This window comes from Athene cunicularia (assembly GCF_003259725.1).
Source record: "Athene cunicularia isolate RWA chromosome 3 unlocalized genomic scaffold, athCun1 chr3_part1, whole genome shotgun sequence".
NCBI classification, from domain to species: Eukaryota; Metazoa; Chordata; class Aves; order Strigiformes; family Strigidae; genus Athene; species Athene cunicularia.
Window position 1 is genome coordinate 96,998,236 of NW_020799097.1, and position 20,246 is coordinate 97,018,481.

A 20,246-nucleotide genomic window follows, 5' to 3' on the forward strand; every position below is an offset into this window, starting at 1 on the left:
TAGTTATTATGCATGTATGAATATGAGGAAGAAATGCAGTGGGAGATTGGAGGGAGATTTCCTTTAAAAATTAACTCTTCCCCCAAAAATTATTTGAAATATCATTTCCCCTACTGCATGAAATTACCCCTGCTTTGTCCTAAATCCAAATCACTTCTTGCCCAAACCTGAAATTCACTCTCTTAACCCCTGAAACCCAAGTAAAATGATTGTTTCTCCTGTTTTGCCTTCTCATTTTGTTTTTGTAACAGCATTTAAAGTTAGGGTTTTTAAAATTTGGATATTGAACATTTATTGAAAGGTGTATGTATCTCAGCTTTTTAAGCTTGTATCCTAGGGTGAAACTTCACACTAACTACTGCAGTGGGAGGGCAAACTGATTCGCAGATACATGCTGTGTGATGAGGTATGTTAATCTGAGATTTCTGTTTGTGAAGTTGCAGACAGTAATGCATTTGCGCATCCATTGGGGATGGAAGATACCAGAATGAAGGAAAGCAGACTTTTATATAGTTGAATTAATTTAAAACGTTGTTTTCCGTGTAACTGGCACTCTTGAATTGTTTCTCTGAAGCTTTTTATTTACAGTAATTTCTTTGTAGTCATTTTGACCAAAAGATGTTAAAGCTGGGCTGGCTTCCTTTTCTTCCTCTATTCATTTAGCAGCTTTGCATTAAACATGGTACATAGTCAGTTCTACTGTTTCCCACATGGAGTTGTCAATACCACAAAACAGGGAATAGGAAAACATTTCTAAAGACAGGTCAGAGACAAGAGGTATGAAAACAGAGCCAGAGGTTTGATTTCAAGTTTCAGACTCCTATCTCTGCAGGATATACTGGTTTAGAAGAAGAATGATGTAGAGGTTGTTTGGCTATTTTGTTTGTAAAGCTTCTTTGAACTCGGCTTGTGGGTTTAAAGGTGTTTGGGAAGAGGTCTGTGTTTCAGGGGTTTGGCACCACGAGGTGTCACCGTTGCTGCACAGCTCCCTGCAGCCACATCCCTGCGGTGCAGCTGCACTTGGGCACTTCTCGGGAGCTCTGAACTTTAGTGTTTTGCCGAACAGAATTTGTATATTAAAGTAATTTTGCTCCCTCACTTTTAAATCTGGAAGTTTACCTCAAAACCACTAGCATTTTAGCAAACTGCATCTATAGGAGCTTGTGAGAAAGTCATCTGGGTTTCAGCTGCTTGTTCTGTCACCTGCAGGATATTCTGTGTGCATTAAGGGGCTGTCTGTGAGACAGAGACCAACTCTGATGCCACCGTTAGGACCTTGCATAGGTTTCCAGTTTGCCTGATTTTAGATGTTTCCCTTTTTCTATCTTATCTCCAGTAAAAATTCATATATAGCATCTTTTATAAAAAAAATTATAGACCTATCAAGTCTTTTGCTGCTTTTAGTCTGATGATATGTTCCATTGCCTATTTATGTTAATTCTGTACATTATAATTGCCATGCAGCTGAGGTGTTTACATAGTAGCAACACAGTGGTGGTCCATTATTTGAAGGCCTTGATCAGTTATGAAGCATTGAACAACTGAATGAACTATAACCTAGGCCTGATCACTAACCTGATTTAATTTTTTTTTTTCCAGTCATATCTAAAAGAATAACAGGTTTGGGATTTTGTTATGACTTCTGGTTTGGTTTTTCGTGTTCTATGTTTCTTTGTTTTTTAACCTCCAAACGTTACTGTGACCTTTTGGGTGTTTGCAGTAGAACAACTGTGTGAAAGTGTCCCCTCACTTAATGACAAAGAGAGTGAGGGGATTTCTAACTGTGCTGACAGATGTTTTAAGCTACATCTGCAGTGGCCATCCCTGTTGGAGAGCAGAGCCAAGAAGGCATGTTGAGCTGGCTTTATGATCATTGAAAGGGCATCAGGAAGGTCAACCAGAACTGTCTGTCTCAATCTGAGGACAAGGCAATACTAGATTATGCTAGAGAAGGTCAGTTGTCTGAAAACTTGGTCTGCAGTTTGAGGAGACACGGGTAGAAGAACCACCAACTACACATCGTGTCTCCTGCTTGGTTGTGCTGTCAGTTGGTGGTGGGGCTTTGCTGGGGGTCATCTGCCACATGTTTGCATGCACAGCTGTATTGGTGCAACTGGGGAGTGGAGAACTGGGGCAGTGAAGGAGAGGGATTTCTTGAGCAGGGCTTGGGTCTGGTGCCAGACTACACTCTTAAGGGTTCACTGGAAATCTGAAGGGACTACTCTACATGATGCTGTACAGGAGATAGAATCATATCTGTTCTCATTAAATATTGATACATCTTTTTAATTTTAGCATGGGCAAGGAAAGAATGAATTGGAAAATTAATACTTGAAAAATAACAACCGTGTGCAGCTCTTGTAATTATAGAGAGAGAAGTTGCATGAAGACTTTTACAATGGTCCATGCCAACTATACAGGTTGAGCTTTCCAGTGAAAAGAAAGTTAGAAACTAAGACATTTTCTCTGGGTTCTCTTTCTGAGGAAGACTGTATCAAATATCTAATGCTGCTCTGTGTGTGTTTGTGTGTACATATATCTCTGTGTGTGTATTTGGCTAAATGATATTTTGAATTCCAGATAACTGACATTTTAAAAATGGTCCTGCTAACACTTACTAAGTAGGGGGGTTTAGTTTACTTTTTGTATACTTGATTTGGGAATATAATTCTCTTAAATATTAAGATAATTTCAAATCTACAAGACTTGGAAAGTAATTCTGGCCACATAAATACCAATTAGTGAGGAAGGGTTGGCAAGGAGTCTGCAATTAGCCCATTTATAATTGATTACAGAAAGTGTGCTCTGCATAGACATGTCACTGTGTGATATAGAGAAAATAACCACCCCTTCTCCAAGCCCTTCACAGCACAGGTGTTATGTTAGTTTAGCCAGTCACATCATATTTGGAGGATGCTGGGTCTGTATGCTAACATGCCTAGCTCCCACGCCACCAGCTGCACCCTGTTCCCCAGCCCCAGTGCCATTTAGTGCTTGCTCCTGTGCTGCAGGTGCCAGGGCCTGCCCCCCACCCGAGCAGTGCCTCTGGAGGGGGGCTGCCATGGCCCCAGCCCCCATGCATGTCCTCCCACTGGCGGCTCTGGAAGCACTGCTTTGAGGGGCATGTTGAAGACCTGAGTACTATGCTTGGTTTAATGCAAATTGGTTGAAGTAGGACTTTGAACGGCAGTGGGTTCTGTAGGTCGATGGGTTTTGCCTCTCGTATCTTGATTAAATAGCCATTTTCAGTTTGCCTGTGCAGACAGTTTAGAGTGTAGATTTGCTGTTTCCATGCACTTTTCGAAAAGATGGGGTGCAGTGTATGCTTAATTTTTTTTTTCTCCTGTTAGTGTTGCTACAGATTGCATATCATCTAAAGTAAATGTTTGCTCTGGTTGATTGCAGGCTCTGGTATTCATCACATGAAAAAGTAGGATGTCTTGAGATGAAGAGAATCTAAAAATAAAATGGAATATATATTGTGATAGTTAATGCAGATCTGTACCTGACAGTCAAAATAACTTACATATAAAGATAACTGAAATTAATTTTGAAATGTAATAAAATTTCTCATCATAGAGGAATTCTGCCCAAGTGAGTTACAGTAGTAGTGATACTTTCACCTAAATTCTTACACACGTGCACATATATGTGTCTATATATTGTCTATATATGCACTATATAATCCTGGAGTACAAAGCAGTGGATCAGTATACACATATATCAGATACCTTTTTGGTTGCAGTGCTAATTAAAGCTGCTACTGCTTGTTGCTGTACAAGAGTCTTCTCATCTGATACCTAGGATTTCTGGGTTGGTTTTTTTGGGTTTTTTTGGGGTTTTTTTTTGTTTTTTTTTTTTTTTAAAAAGGATGAGCATGATCAGAAATTGCCTTTTGAGGCAATTTGCCATTTGATTTAGGCAAGCTTTAGTCTTTAGAGTAATAAAAAAGGATTGTCCTGGCTTATCTGAAAATAGATTTTTTTTTTTTTTTTTTTTTTTTTTTTTTTTTTTTTTTTGAGTTGGAATATGAATGTTGCAAAGTCCTCATAAAGAAGAACCAGTGGCCTCAGGTAGAGGCTGGAGTTAAAAGAAAGGATTGGGGGTGGGGAGAATTCCCTTAGCTTCTCACCTTGATGGGGGAGGTTCCAGGAAGGAAAAGCTTCAACTCTGATTAAAAAGCAGTTTTATAAGCAAGGCTGAAGTGATGCAGTGCAACCTGGTGATTTTTACACAAACTAGTGTATATATGTATATATTAGCATTTGGAGAGTGGGGAGGCTCCTATATATTGAGACTAGTGAAAGGAAAATGCATATGCAGAAAAATATGTAGCTGTTAACACACATTTTCTGTGGAGTAAATACTCATGCTGTTAGGAAACTGCATGTGAATGTTGCCATGTTCTCAGTGTTGGTTTGCATATATTTGAAATGAAGGGAACAACTTCATCATCTACATAGTACTACTTTTTTATTTTCATTGATAGCTGTCAGTAAAGTTGATGATTATCAATAACTTCAAGCACTTGGAAAGGAGAAGCTTATTCTTCTAATTATAGTGATATGAAGACTGTGTAGATGTGAACAGGTTTTGAAGATGCAGTACTGACTATGAGGCAGTCAACATGCACGATTGCCCTCTGCTTGCTTTGTTTTTATTGAAGGTTGAATGGTAAGCACTTGATAGCACACTTGAAGGTCATTGGGTAAAACCAAATTAAATTTTAAAAACACTAAGTTGATTTGGTTTTTCTCCTAAATTGACATGACTTTTTCTTTAACATTAAGGTTTTGTATGAATACTAAGGTTTTTAAGACCATAAATAATTGCATTTTGCACTGTGAGGGGTTAGAGGGAAACACTGCAAGTTGAATATTCTACCACAAACCTTTCTTTTCATAATACTATCCTAAATTAGATGCATCTGGTATTATCTTCCTTTTCACTAAGGTACTCTAGATTTGTAGCTTAAAGTACATAAAATACATCATAAGTACAGGATTCCTCTTGAATGTTCCACATCTGGCAGGCTAACACTTCCAATATTTCTAACTTAACAGCTGAAAAATCTTGTCTTACATGAGTGATGTTTTGTCAGTCTTAACACCAACTTTATTAGACATTTGCAGTGCATCATACTGGGCCCTGATAGGACTTCTGAAATGGGTCTGTGTTGCCCACAGAGGAATGGCCAGTACTATTTTGGGATTAGTTGAAAGAAACTTTGGTGGCACTAGTGTGGTCAAGTTGTAGATGTCACATCAGTGTTGTAAAATCAGATAGCCCTCAGGAGAGTATCACCAGAGGTGATACTCAGATTGACTTCAGCCCATAAATGCTCAGTGCTGATGGAAGACACGCCACTGGCAGAAGTCCTGTGTGCCACCTGAGGTGTGGCTACTCGTGAGAGGATGCTGACCAGAGCAGTGGATCCACCAGAAGGGCAGCGGTGAGGCAGCAGAGCACTGAGCCTCTTTTGCTGGCTTCAGCAGGGAAATGCAAGTATGGCTTGATTCACAAAACTGGCCTCTGAGCTCTGTACCTCTTGGACCACATGCTGCAGACGGAAGGGTTGGGATTGCTTTATCTTGGATCTTGTTAGTGATTCCCTAGTGGATTTTCTCTGGCAACCTTGGTCTGTTGCAGCTTTTCAGCTGAAATACTGCATCAGTGACAATGAGGTTTCACAAGATGACTGAGCCGTTTAAATGCCTTTGCTCCTTTTCCTCTACCTCCTTCTGTGCCACGTTTTGCAGCCTGTTCCCTCCACGCCACTTTAGTTGTTCCAGTGAATGCTTGTGAAGAAGTTATTAAGGATTTGGTGCAGTCTTGTGAGGGGGTTGTTTTTGTTAGAAAGAATCCCTTCCCCTTCTGTCTGCCAAAAATAGGCCACATTTATTTTGCTCAACTTCTTTGTTTTTAATGCTCTGGCTCTTTTTTTATTGACTTTGACAGATTTAGAAGGCTTAGTCTCAGAACTGTCTCAAGAAAACATACAAAAGTTCAGATTGACTCAGATAACCATTACGGCCTTTACTGATTAATAGTTCAATAACAGTATGCTTGTTTAAACATAATTTTGAACAGGCTTCCTATTTCTAAGTGCCTTTATAATAAGAATAATGATGATAAGGTGCTATTAACTTGTAAACTGAAGGTAAAATTTATGAAAGGTTTGTGCAGAAACGGACACAAATTGAAAACAAGCTCCTAATCTCTTTCCCTCTGTGTTACTTCTTCCATTATTCTGTTTGTTTTAGAAGTCTAATCTAAAACTGTCTAAAATCCCCTGTAGCAGAAAATACGGACTGTTCTCTGTGATGCCAAGGATGCTCTGTGTGTATGTGATTTCTGCTGGTTTTAGGAACACAATGTGTGTATCTATCTGAAATGCTTAAAATCAACAGAACCATTTTTATTTTAAGATTTTATCTTGTACATACAGAGTCAGAAAAGCATTAACCCACATAAATCACAGTCAAATCTTTGGGGCCTAAACACACACTTATAGGACTGGTGTGCAAATGTGTATCTGTGCTCAGTCCATTCATTTGTTTTAAATAGATTAGGGGCATAATGTTAATGTTTGTTTCTACTGAGTAACATGCATTGAAACAAAAATTACTGTAAACCTAACCGCATGAGTAGAGAATTTAGTTTCTGCTGCAGTGATAAAAGTTTTTATTAATATGAATTAATATAATTATTCTGGTTTGTTACATGCATAATGTACACATCTCTTATTCATTAACTTCACCATACTGGGTAAAAAGCAGTTACTTTTCACAGAATACTTCCAGACAAAGTGTGTGGGTAGTTTGGAGGTAAAATTCACAATGCTAAATCTGTGTCGAGAGATTAAAGTTATTAGTTACATAGGCAGTGGTTGAACAGGATGCTTGGAGACTTTTTGGAGATGCATACATATCTTTAATTTTATTTATCCGTGTGCATGTACATATGTATGTACATACACATGTGCACACTCATGCATATATAACACAGCTCAACTTTTTAAAAAGTTTGAGTCTGTTAAAAGATTATTTTATATATGTAAAATATATTTTATTTTAAATTGTTTTATACAGAGTTTTATATACATGCATATATACAGACATGTTTGTGTATGTATATCAAAGTTGAATGTTGATTAACATGTTGATATAGGTACCAGGTTGCATCTGTGATGTTGGGTTTAAGTGATGTTCCCCTATTTTTAATCGGAGCCCATTGTACACTTGCTTCTCTTGCTAGCATAGCATCAAAAGTGCTCTTGGAAAAGGACTTCACAAGGTATTTTAGTGAACTGTGTGTTGCATAATTATTCCTCTAAGTCACACTATTCCTGAAGTATTTGTTCTACACAGGTGCTCTTTCCGTACCTGATTACACAAAGGGTATAATAAATAGCAAAACAGGAGGTAGAAAAAAAACTTGTACTTAAGAGATCAAAGCAAACTAGACCATGCAGTCCTTTGGAAAACTTGGCCAGCTCTCTTGTAAATAAAAGTGCTTCTAAAGCAGAAGGTATTTAACTACTGTATTTATACAGGCCTTGATTGACAGTTCAGTTATTAACCTCATAAAAACACAGCAACGTAAACTAGTAAGAATGTTTATTCTAGCACTTCTATCTGAAGGAAAGTGAAAACCAAGATATAGTTGCGTATTCTTAGTTCCTTTTGAGTATTTGTTTTAGGGCTGTGTAGCATAAAAGAATGTTTTTTCAAGTCAGTGAACTTAAACTATTTTGCTTACTGTTCTGGGATTTAAGTATTTTCTAATTCCTGACAAAACAAATGTTAGATTTATTGAAGGTGCAAAGTCACCACATCTTTATTGAAAGTGCAAACCCCGCATCTTTATAATGATTCTTCTTTCCCCTTCACAGTGTTTTTCATTTCATGTGAGGTAAAAATGAAATCTGAATGGGTTTTTCTAACTAACTTGATGTGGTTATAGAAAAGTTGCCCCCTTTTGTCCTTGAAAAAGTGTCCTGTATCATCTTAGGTCTAGAAAAATAAGTATGCAATCATCTTGTATATTCTTGCTCTTGGGCTTATTAGCTGATGTATTGCACCAGGATTTTTACAGTTGTTTTTTCCAAGCTTCATTGTGGCTTTTTAAGCCTCCCCCTAAAATTACATGGCCATTTTGTTTTCTGTGGGAGTGCTATATTTCTCTTATGCATGTGAAATGTTTGTTTGAAAGCAGCTTGTCATGAGCCCTGAGACAGGATGTGATTTCAGGAATTTAACTCCTAGGTATGTTCTTCAAAACAAGATTATCTGAAGTGAACTCTTAAAATTTCTGTGTGATCTTTAATTCTAAAAGAACTTGCCTTTGTTGTTCTCTCTTAGTAAGAATGGTGATGATTCTCTGGTTGTCATTCAGAGGGACTGCAAATCATGAGCTTTCATGAATATATACAATTTCTGACTTTATAAAATCTTAAGCAGTTATTTTTATTTCACACCAAACTAGTATTTTAAGTACTAGTGTACACTGTGGCAAAAATAATATTTCATGCTGAACTGAAGACTAAGTTACTAATTCACTAAAAACCAGGTAAATCTCAAGAATTTTGTTGTTCTTAGTAGCAGCTTTTTTTTTTTTTTTACTGTAATTGCAGTAGCTAGTCATGGTCAACAAATACAGGAAGACAAGAAAAACACTGAGCTGTTAAGAAGACAAGGTTAAAACCATGTGCTAGAGTGGGAAGTAGCTGAGTGGAATCATAGAAACTGTAAAGGGATCTCTTGATCTTGTTTCCTTGATTCCCATTCAAAGTATGATGTTTAGCCACACTAGATCAGGTCAGCAGTGGCTTTGGACGAGTTAAAAACCTCCAAGGATGAAGATTTCGCAGCCACTCTGAGTAATATATTGCAATGCTTCATTCCCCTTTTTTTTCTGTTGCCCAATTTAAAACACTCAAGTTATGATTTGTGATCATTAGGCCTTTCTGTACAGTCTGCAACTACTGCAAGAAGTTTAGCTCTTTAATCTTTGATTCCTTCAAGTGGCTGTAGGCTGCTGTTGGATCTTCCTTGGACCTCCACTTTGTCAGAAAGAACAAACCTGGGTCCTTTAGCTTCTTATCAGAGGGCATGTATTCTAGGCCCTGTCCATCTGAGCAGCTGTTTGCTGGACCCTCTCCTGTTTGTTCTAATCTCTTCTGAACCTGGCAATCCAAAACCTGATGGAGGATTCCATGTACAGCTTCACTGTGCCAAGTAGAGGATGATAATAACTTCCCTTGAGCTGCTGCCACATTTGTCCTAATGAACATAGTCCAGTATGTGGTTTGCCCTATTTGCAGTGAGGACATGCCGTTGGCTCATACTGAGCTTGTATCCACTGTAACCCTCAGGTTCTTTCTCATGGGGCTGTTACTTGAGCCAGCTGGTTTTCATCTCTGCTGATGTTCAGGATTATTCAGCCCAGGTGCAAAATTTTGTTTCTCCTTGTTGAGCTGCATGAGGCTTCTGTTGGCCCAATCCTCTAATTTCTCGAGGTCTGTCTAGACTGAACTTCTACTGTCTGGTGTTTCATCCACTCCCTCTGATTCAGTGTTGTCCACAAATCTGCAGAGAGTGTTCTATCTAATCAGCCAAGCTGTTGATAAAAATGTTGAGGGATGTAGGTGCCCTAGAACTGACCTGTGGAGTATTCCACTGGTTACCAGCCAACAAACAAACATTAAACCACTGATACCCTTTGGATCTGGTGGTCCAGCCGGAATGCTTTGTTCATCCAAGCTGTGCTCTCTCAGCTTCCAAATGAGGAAGTGAGTGAAGCTGAACCTGTTTGACGAGTACATCATTTTCTAGTCCATTTTCAATTTTCGTCTTTAATAAAAATGTGGCTTAACTGCTTTCCCTAAGAAATAAGAAAGAACAGATTCCGAGAATGATTTTAGAATTACGAGAATTGTTTTATCAGTTGTTACAGATACGTTTTGAGTTTCATCTATTTGAATGCTCACCAGACTCTTGGGTTCTCTGTGCATTTATGGACAAGGTTTTTTTGGGGTGATTTCTTAGTTACTTCTGAAACCTGGCAAGTTTGGAGGCTTTCAGTAGCATGTACACTCTCTTCCCAAACTCCAGTTATGGTGCTTGCCCTGGAGTTTGCATATTACCTTCCTGAGCTGACCATAACGGGGTCATTTTAGGATAAATTTAAGATTCTGCTCCTCTTTTCTCAACTCAAGTGAAACCTACAATCCTTTTGGAGGTTTTTGTTTTTTAAGGTTTTAGCCACCTGTTCACCCTTTCAGAAGCACACTGTAGACTTCAATTTTGTTAGAGTGAAATACAAGCCAAGTTTTTAAGGGTGATCACTGAGTGCCTGAAACTTCTGAAATGAGGTTCTGTAACTTTTTCCATACTCATTCAGTGTGCATTTTGGAATCTGCTTTTATAGTCTTAGTTTGATGAAATCAAGGGTGAGATTTTAAAATTACCAGTTGCTAATCCTTATATAATTCTTATCAGCAACAGTTCAGCATGTGTTTAAGAAAGAGTTGGAATTTCCATGTGGATCAGCATGTCACAAAAGCACAGGAGCGCACAGTAGTAAGGGTCCTGCTGGTACAGTGACTCAGTTCTTTTCATAAACAAGTTTGCTATGCTGTTCTTATAAACTGATCAAGTTGCATCCTAAAAACAATTTGCTTTTTCCCACTATTTCTGCAGGAAGACTCCCTGAATGCTACCTTCCCAAGTAAAACTCAAGAATCTTGCTGCTTTGATCATTAGAAACTTAACTGGCAATATATATTTATTCATAGCCATTTAATACTCATTTGTTCTTATGCCAGCATTGTCCTTTGTTTTAAAGAATTATTTTCCCTCCTGGTGCTTCCCTTGAGGTATTTGTGGATGCCAGTCATATATCCCGCCTGTGTTAATTTTGCCAGACAAAACAAGTTGAGGTTTTTAAATCCCCTCTCAGCAAATTTGCTTTCTACTCCCTTGGTCATGTGAGCACCCTTTTTTTAAGCATGTCTTTTAGCTGAAAGTTAGCTGTGGTTTATTCCAGTTTACATCCTACCTGATTGTTGGAGAGTGGTATTAGTACTTCCTTGTCCCTACTGACGTTATCAGGGTTGATGTGTTACAAAATCACATTTGCCCTTTGTCCTCTTGATGAGGGATCTAAGGTACCATCTAATACGCATGGATCCTTTTTGCTATTTCCAGCTGATGAGCTCCTAATTTGTAACACAGGTTTTAATTAGTCCTCATATATGCAGTCTTTTTATCTATTATTAATGTCATGTCCTTCTAGTATACAAGTTCTCAAGATACCTTGTTTTGTTTCATAGTGTTTTGATCTTCCCTCTCTACAGATAATGCCTTGTAACTTTTCTTTCATCCATAGATTTTCATTGGCACACTACTAAGTCTTTTAATGTGGTCTTCAATTAAACCAATAATAATATTGGTCCCAACAATAGACTAGGTCCACCAATAACTTGACTTGAAACATGTTCTTTTTGGGTCTTTTTTAAGTTCCTTCTGTAATTTACCCCTTTTATCTAACAGCACACTCTAATGGCAGTGTGTCACATATTTTGTTGTCACTCACCAGATTACACCAGAGTTTAATCTGTTAAACCAAAACTGTAGTTTCACTGTGGACCTCGTGTAGATATTTCCTCAGACTACATTGCAGGATGTTGTCTGCTTCTTGCTGTTTCTGTGTCTCACAGAATGCCCATGGGTGTTTTAGCCCTGGAGGGAGCATATGAAAACTGGATCTCTGCTCCAAGATGGAGTTGCCCGTTTTTTTACTTTGAAGCAAATTTTGAGTAAAAAATTTGCAGATTTCAAGCATTCTGTTTGTTGAGATTACGTTCAGGAGACTTGTGTGTCTAGAACTGTTTTGTTTCCTTTGTCTATAAATATTTTTACTGTTCTTGGATAAGGTATGGGTTAAGTTGGCACAATCTAGTTTCTAACAGTTTTGCACATTGCACTTAATTCCATTTTATCTTATTCCCTATCTGTACTGTTCTCTTTTTCAAGATTATTTTTTCCCTAAATTTCTGTATATTCTTGAAAGTAAACATCTGTAGTTTTCTGAATAGTTTGCCCTACCAGGATTTTTGAATCATTCAAAAAGTTACGTATTTGATTCCCTAGTTGCATAATATTATACTGTCTTGCTATGTTCTAAAATCCAGGATAAGAAATTATCCTTTGAGTTGAATGTGGTAATTATTTGAATTTTGCTTCCCCTTCAGTTAGGATCATTTCTGTTTTCTGTACCTTTATTACTGCTAGTTGTCCTGTCATGAAATGCATCTGACTGTCATATTCTTTAGTGCTAATAAAGGAGCAAAAAATCCATTTAGTTCTTAAAGCATATCTGTATTAGCTTTGATTTTTACCATTACCTCAGAATAAAACAACATGATACATTTTTTTTCTTGGTATTTTTTGTATAGCTTAAAGTATTTTCCATTTATTTTAAGTTTATGCTTCTGAAGTACATCTTTGTTAATAGGGAAATAAACTTCATATATTTTGAGACAGTATCTGCCTACTTAACAAGTGATAAGGGTCAGGGAAAGAACATGAATGTCAAAGTGGACAATTAAAAACTAACCTGGTAGTTGGTCTAGCTAAGCTGCACTGTGGGGTTTGGTTTTTTTTTTCAGTTTAATGAAAGCAAAATAAGCAAATATGTAAAATGTGGATCATCTTTATAAATCTGTCATTTCAAATGACAGTTTTGCCAAAATCAGTCCTGTTTTTTAAATACTTTCAGCAGCAATTGTCCTTGAAGCACAAGGAGTAAATTGGATTCTGTTTCTGCTCTACTGCTCTTTAACATAAAGGATCATTTGACATACTATGATTAGTGATTCCAGTGTAAGGATAGGTATAGCAAGAGTAGATTTTACAGGAGACAATTAAGAGACAACATCATTTCATGAAAACTACATTCTTTGTCTTGATCTGTCTAAATGTGTCAGTATTGTTTTTTTCATATTCCAGTTCTATTTTTCCTTTTTAAAAATAATACTATTTTTTCCCATCACAGATCTGACCATGCATTTGTCAGCTGACCTGAGAAGTCAGCAATATTTATGATCAAAAAGAGCACAGAGACCCTTGCTGCCATTAGAAATTTGTCTCTAAAACTCTCCTATGCTGTGCTCAAATATCAACATATTTACTGCAAGTGTTCTTTAACATGTCAGTTAATAAAAGCAGTGTACAAGGTTATAAAGCCTTCAGTCCTTCTGAAAAATAAATGAAAGAACAGAAGCAGGTAATCTTTGACACATGTCGCAGTAAAATGATACATATGCCCTGGTGTCACTGCAGAATTTTAATCTAGAATATTCTCTTAAGTGTACAGCACAGTTTAAAGAAGAGCACTGCAACATCCATGGTTTTATTCTTAAATGTATTTTGTTAAATGCAGGTAAATATTTCACTCAGTCATTCCATAAAGATGGAATATTTATTTAGAAAGACACTAGTTATATAAACATGGATACTAACCCTTGTATTATGCAGCATCAAGTTGTTGCTCAGACAAACATAATGTATGATGACCAGAGATGTTACCGTTTTCAGCAGCATTTATGAGCCTGATTCTAGAATTTTGATGATACTGAATGTTTTCACAAGCAAAGCAGAGGAAATAAAAACTTGTAAGTACCTCATCTTTAGCTTACTTTAAGCCACCCCAATCTGAAGAACCACTGCTTCTGTTTTAGGTTATTTCAGAGAAAAGTACAGCTGGTTTTTGCATTTTTTTTCCTAAAGAAGCATTATCAACATATAAACTATATTCTTGTTCATGCTTAAAATAGACTTTTCCTTGAGGTTTTATAGATGTACAGTCTGCTTTAAGTTATGTCTTTTTTCTTTTTTTAAAAATTTTTGCTACTACAACTAGTTTTTGGTAACTTAGCTGTAATTCACTGTTGTCTTCTAAATGCTTACTGCGAGGCATTAAATCGTATCCTCTGTAGCATCAGACATCTTCAGGATAACTTCTTGCTGATTTATATGAACTCTGTATTCTCTAAAATATCTTTCTTGCTGTTATCAGAACCTTCTTTCCCTCTTAAACAGTCTCTGGAGGAGACAAAAGTGGGAAATTGTTTGACTCAAGGGCATTCAGAGAATAGTTAGAAGTGGTTAGGTCATGATACAGAAGATAACCTCTGTATGACTGGCATTTGTTGGAACATCTCTTCAGGTGGGAAACCTGAGTGAAAATGGGAAAGAAACTCACATATGTCTCCCTTTCTACATAAACATTCTTCATCAGTCTTTCTTCTGAAAAGTGCTAAACATCACTGCTGTCTCCAGCCAGCAAAATGAAACCTTTTGTGAATGGGTTGTACTCTAATTTAGTCATATGGCTTTTCTGCAGAATTCGTTGCATATGACAAAGCATTAATATTGTTGAACTGCAAAGTATCTGAGTTGTAAATATTGCATCTTCCTATTTATTTACCACAGTATTTTGTGTGTATACAGTTTTACAAATTAATTTCACAAAGTAAAGAGGAAAGGAGTGCTTCCATTAGTTTATTTCTCGACCTTTTGACATTAAGCATCATTTAAATTATATACTTAAATGACATTTTACATTAGGGAGAGGGATTTTATTGTAATCATCGTCAGCCCACTGATAACTTTTCTATTTCTTTACTGTACTTTCTGTTTCAGTAAATAACCTTCCACTAGTCCATTGTTTAGGTCTCAGTAATCCCATTTGAAATTGTGGATTGTGAAGTTGTACTATTTTGGGTTACTAACAGGGAAAAAGAAAGTACTGTTACATAGGCTGTAGTTGAACATACTGTCACAGATGAGCTCTGAAGCAATATAAAAATAATTTCAGCTGGACATGGGGAAAAATACTAGTGTCTTAAGGCTCTTCCCAGTTACTTCTCTCATAAACATATTTTAGACTGAGTACATGTAAAATCCTGTGATTTGCAAAATGTTCATTTTAAGGATTTAATTATGGTAGCTACTTTGCCAAAAATCTGTGTTTCAACTGTGTCAGTGACTAATGGACAGATAGTTATCTATATTTTCAATTTAAACTTCTCATTTCTTGTCAGATAATTTTAGAAAAGGAAGAAAAAGTTTGTTCCATGAAAACAGTTAGCAGTGATTTTTTGGATTGTTTTAGTCCATGCTTAGTTGATACATTACTTTATAGGTATGTTAAGGACTTACTTTGTTTTAAAGATATGGATAACTTAATAATTATGAAGACTAATTTCCATTTGTGTGTGTATGCACATGCATGAGTCTGTATCACTAACATGCATGAGCCACATCTTAGAGTGTTGGTATTCAGTTTTCAAACCAGTATAGTTTTTGATTAAATTAATAAATATGTGATTTAGTGTAATGAACATTTTTGAAAAACAGAACCATTGCATTTTTTTGTTGTTCCAATCTCAGTTACTGTGCACAAATACTTGCGCCTGTCAAATTATGCGTACACATTTCCAGGAACAAAAAGCATGGTCAGTAATCAAAAATTAAACAACTATGTTTTACTCCAGCTGTTTTGCTTTGCATTCTCCAGTTGCACATCTTCCTGCCTTGACATCTCCAGGTTGTGGATTCACACATAAGTTGATGCTCTGTATTTTTGAGAATGTCTTTTCATTTTGCAGCACTTCTACTAATGTATAGTCTTCCTTGTTTCCTCTCTGAACTGGAGGCCCCTTAAAATCATCGCTCAACAACCAGTCCTCAGTCAGTTGTGTGTCTCTTTCTGAAAGTGCCTTTGGGCATCTTTTCTGCAAATTTTGCTGATTAATGGTTTTGATTAGACTGCCTTCTCCCCTCATGTAACCTGTGGAGCAGTAAACCAAATGGGAGGTTATGTAAGTTACCCACTTGGGTAGTTACCATTTTCTTTTCCTGTCAAAAAGATTCATGAAACCACACTAATTAGAAATAATTTCAAGGCTTTGTAAGGATATTCAGTTCCATTTAATATTGATTCAAACTTGTCTACTGAATTTTTAATACACTGAAAATTGGCCTGTTAAAAATATTTGTTTTGTGAGGTGCTACTTGCATGTAGTCCTCTCTTAAGGCTCTAACCAGTGGCCATCCATTTCATAGGAAACATAACCCAAATTCTGCTTGTTTGATGCACTCTGTGGCACAACAGAGGAGGTGTCACAGCATTTCCAGATTGATTTTTTTTTTTTTTTTTTTTTTTTAGTTCTTAAGCAGCCCATCTTACTGAGTTTTTGACTTGATACACTTACTTAGATCTTATGCTTTGTGCTGTCTCTGGCTTTGCAACTTCAGTTTGCTCATAATGTATGTGCAAAAAATCTAAGTTGTTTTGAAGAAGCTGCAAGAAGAAATTACGTGGATATTTTCTGCTTAAATAACCAGTGATTATGAGTATTGATGTTTTTAAACTATTCTCATTAGTGCTTCAGTTTTTATTCATTCACAGTTCAAATACTTCCATCTAAATTTAACAGAAATCTTTTTTTGTAGATGTAACAGCTACTGCAGAATCTTTGGACATTCTTTTAGTTACAGCAATTCCTTGTACTGTTCTTACGTGCCTAGAGAAAGCTTCCTGTACCTTTTGAACACTTGTTTCCATCTAGCGATCTGGTTTTGCTGTGTTTGTTCTGTGGCCTGTGGCTAAGGCATGTTTTGTTAGCTGAGTGCTGGAAGAAGCTGTGCTGATGCTTGCCATGTGCTGATTTACTCTTGCGTGATAATTTTTTTTGGTATGCTTATTTTTACACACATTCAATCGTGCCGTCTCATCATGTTATTTTTCTAGACCTGGATCTGTCTGCTTGTTGGAAGCTTTGCACTGGAGTCATGCTAACATGTACTTATTTATCTTGGTTGATCATGTGGCAAGCAAACTCTGCAGTAGGCTTTCTTCTTCAAAATGGATGGCCTTTTATTTATTTATTTTTAAAAGAAGTCTGTTTTATCTGCATAGCATATATGTCTAATTAGAACCTCCCCACTGTGACATTTAAGTGGTTCTTGCTTAGACAATGCTAAATGGTTTCCTATAAACCATGAAGCTGTTCTTTATCTGATCAAAAGATTATAAAACAAACAAATACAGAAGATTTCTACTTATCTCTTTTTAGCTTGGATTGATTATCTGTTGTGGCTTGAACTATACTACGTTATTAATTCTGGCCAGGGATGAGTTCAATTGTGCTGTTTTGAATGTGGTTGCTCCATCTACACAAGCAAAAAACATGGTCTGGAAGTGCCATGACTGCCATGTATTAGAAGCAGTTATGTGTGAAGAGGGCTAAACTGATGTCATATACTTGGACGTGTACAAAGCATTTGACACTGTCCCACACGACATCCTTGTCTTTCCAATTTAAAGACGTGGGTTTGACAGAGGGACCACTCAGTGGATAAAGAATTGACTGGATGGTTGCACTCAAACTTGTGGTCAGGAGCTCAATGTCCAGGTAGAGAGCAGTGATGAGTGTTGTTCCTCAGCAGTCGGTGTAGGGACTGGTGCTAACATCTCTGTTGGAGACATGGACAGTGGGATTGAGTGCACGCTCAGCAAGTTTGCCGGTGACACCAAGCTGTGTGGTGCAGTCAACAGGCTGGAGGGAGGGATGTGCCATCCAGATGGACCTGGACAGGCTGGAGAGGTGGGGCCATGCAAACCTCATGAAGTTCAGCAAGGCCAAGTGCAAGGTCCTACACATGGGTCAGGGCAATCCCAAGCACAGATACAGGCAGGGCAATGAGTGGATTGAGAGCAGCCCTGCGGAGAAGGACTTGGGGGTATTAGTGGATGGAGAACTGGATATGAGCCAGCAATGTGCACTCACAGCCCAGAAAGCCAACCGTATCCTGGGCTGTATCAAGAGAAGTGTGGCCAGCAGGTTGAGGGAGGGGATTCTCCCCCTCTACTCTGCTCTCATGAGACCTCACCTGGAGTACAGCATTCAGCTCTGGGGCCTCCAACATGAGAGGAGTTAGGAGTTGTTAGAGTAGGTCCAGAGGAGGCCATGAAGATGATCAGAGGGCTGGAGCATCTTCCTTATGAGGACAGGCTGAGAAAGTTGGGGTTATTCAGCTGGATAAGAGAAGGCTCCAGGGAGACGTTATAGCAGCCTTTCAGTACCTAAAGGGAGCTACAGGAAAGATGGGGAAGGACTCTTTATCACGGGGTGTAGTGCAAGGACAAGAGGTAACAGTTTTAAACTGAAAGAGTATGGATTTAGGTTAGATATAAAGGAAGAAATTCTTCTCTGTGAGGGTGGTGAGACACTGGAACAGGTTGCAAAGAGAGGTTGTGGCTGCCCCCTTCGTGGAAGTTTGAGGCCAGGTTGGACGGGGCTTTGAGCAACCTGGTCTAGTGGAAGGTGTCCCTGCCTATGGCATGGGGCTTGGAACTAGCTGATCTTGAAGGTGCCTTCCAATCCAAACCATTCTATGAATGGAAAGTCAGATGCTTTTGCTGCTGTGTTTTACAGATCGTCTGTGAGTTATTTTTCTGATATGCTTTTCAGTGTCAGTAAAATATGAGCATCAGTTAGTACTTGTACTAAATAGCTACTAAAATATATTTAACAGACATGAGCCATACGAAAGCAACGGTAGTCTTCTTTTGTTAAACCAGAACGTTGTTAAAATGGTGCCAGAATTTAAGCTGCTGTATCTTTTCTTTTTAGTGTGATTAATGGGCTAAGATCCTTTTTCCCCAAAAGGGCCAACCAGTTTAGCTGATAATTAGCATGCACACATACAGACAGAATTACTTGTGTAAACTGTGCTGTATCATCTTTTTAAATGAAAACATTGTGCCTTGTTTGAAAGGAGTTCATCATGTGTTCGTGGTTCTTCTGGCTCTCTGACTTCACTGTAGCATCAGAAATCCAACAAGTAAACTGGTATTTTGAGTGCAACTAATTACTGCAGAATGCTAATTTTAACTCTTCTTCATTTCCTTCTGCAGAATGACAGGAAGGGAGTTTTTCTCTCGGTTTCCAAGTCTTTATCCTTTCCTTCTCAAGCAGTTGGAGGTTGTAACCAATACTTTGAACAGGTAAGATGGTGTCTGAGAATTCTTTGAAATATAAAGTGCAGTGAAAACATTAATTGGAGTTGTGCAACATACCCTAATGCTGTTCTTTTCATCAGTGCTCTTTGAACCGATACAGTTCTAGTGTCTCTTGCTAAGGTTTTTTTCTTGTAACTTCTGCATATTGCAGTAAGTCTCTGGAGTATGAACTACTGTTGAGTAATTAGTAGCTGCTGTGTTCCTAGGATCAGATGTTAAAGACCAATTTTTTTCAGGGAAAGACAGAAACTGGGTGTTTGGCTGTCTCATGTTTAACAATGAGACTTCCTAACATGTTCAAGTGTCATAGGCCTCATGTAACCCTAAATGAACACTTTCCAGCCTGTGACATGCTGACTCTGGGGAAGGTCCTTGATCTCTTTTTAAGCCACAAATGGTGCTGAGAGCTCCAGTATGATCAACGCAAATGATACGGTTTGGGATGATGCTGATGCTCTTACCCCTAGGTTCATGAACTTTTAAAGTAAACCAATGCTGGCTTTGGTTTTTCTTGAAATGCTATGGTATAAACTGTGACAGTTTAGTGGCTAATTTACGGGTGAGGTTCAGCTGCCTGTTTAATGGGCCTGAGGTAGATACTTGAGAGCAGGAGTTTCACCAGTCATTGCATGTTTTGCGGTCTGTGCTGTAAGAAAAGAGAGTGCATATATTCTATTCGGTGAAGCATCGCTGTTTTACTTGACACTTCAAATGGTTACAGTCTCATCACTGGAAAATTTGGGGTAGTCTTTAAACTGAGAAAGATTGAAAGATGCTGCTCAACATGTTGTCCTTGTATGCTTTTTTTCAGTGCAGATGAAGGCTTGTATTTTACTATTAATCATTAACTAAATCAAGAAGTGTTGACTTTGACCTGAATTTCTGATTGTTTTTAGAGTATGAATAGTAGCCGCTTGGTGTTAATGACAAGAACTATTCTTTAATAAAGCCTGCTATTTACTAAATACACATTTCCTTCCAAACTGAAAAAGAGACTTTTTTTAAACCATCTTTTAATAACTCTGGTTTCTTAGTTTTTCAGTTCCTAGGGAAACATTGTCTGTGCTGTTTTTCAGTATTATTTAAAAGCAAAGGCAGGTCACTATTACTAGGAATAAAGGAGGCTTGGGATAATGTAGGAAAGTGAAGGC

At 37.7% G+C, this 20,246-nt stretch overlaps 1 protein-coding gene across 3 annotated transcripts in view; it reads left to right on the forward strand.

Annotated features, from left to right (window-relative positions):
• THADA (THADA, armadillo repeat containing) overlaps nucleotides 1–20,246 on the forward strand; it is a 164,240-nt gene that overhangs the window by 37,147 nt on the left and 106,847 nt on the right. For all 3 annotated transcript variants that reach the window (XM_026845656.1, XM_026845657.1, XM_026845658.1), the window contains exon 26: nucleotides 18,991–19,080. In XM_026845656.1, coding sequence (XP_026701457.1) covers nucleotides 18,991–19,080 — 90 coding nt within the window. The remainder of the gene's footprint in view (nucleotides 1–18,990; nucleotides 19,081–20,246) is intronic.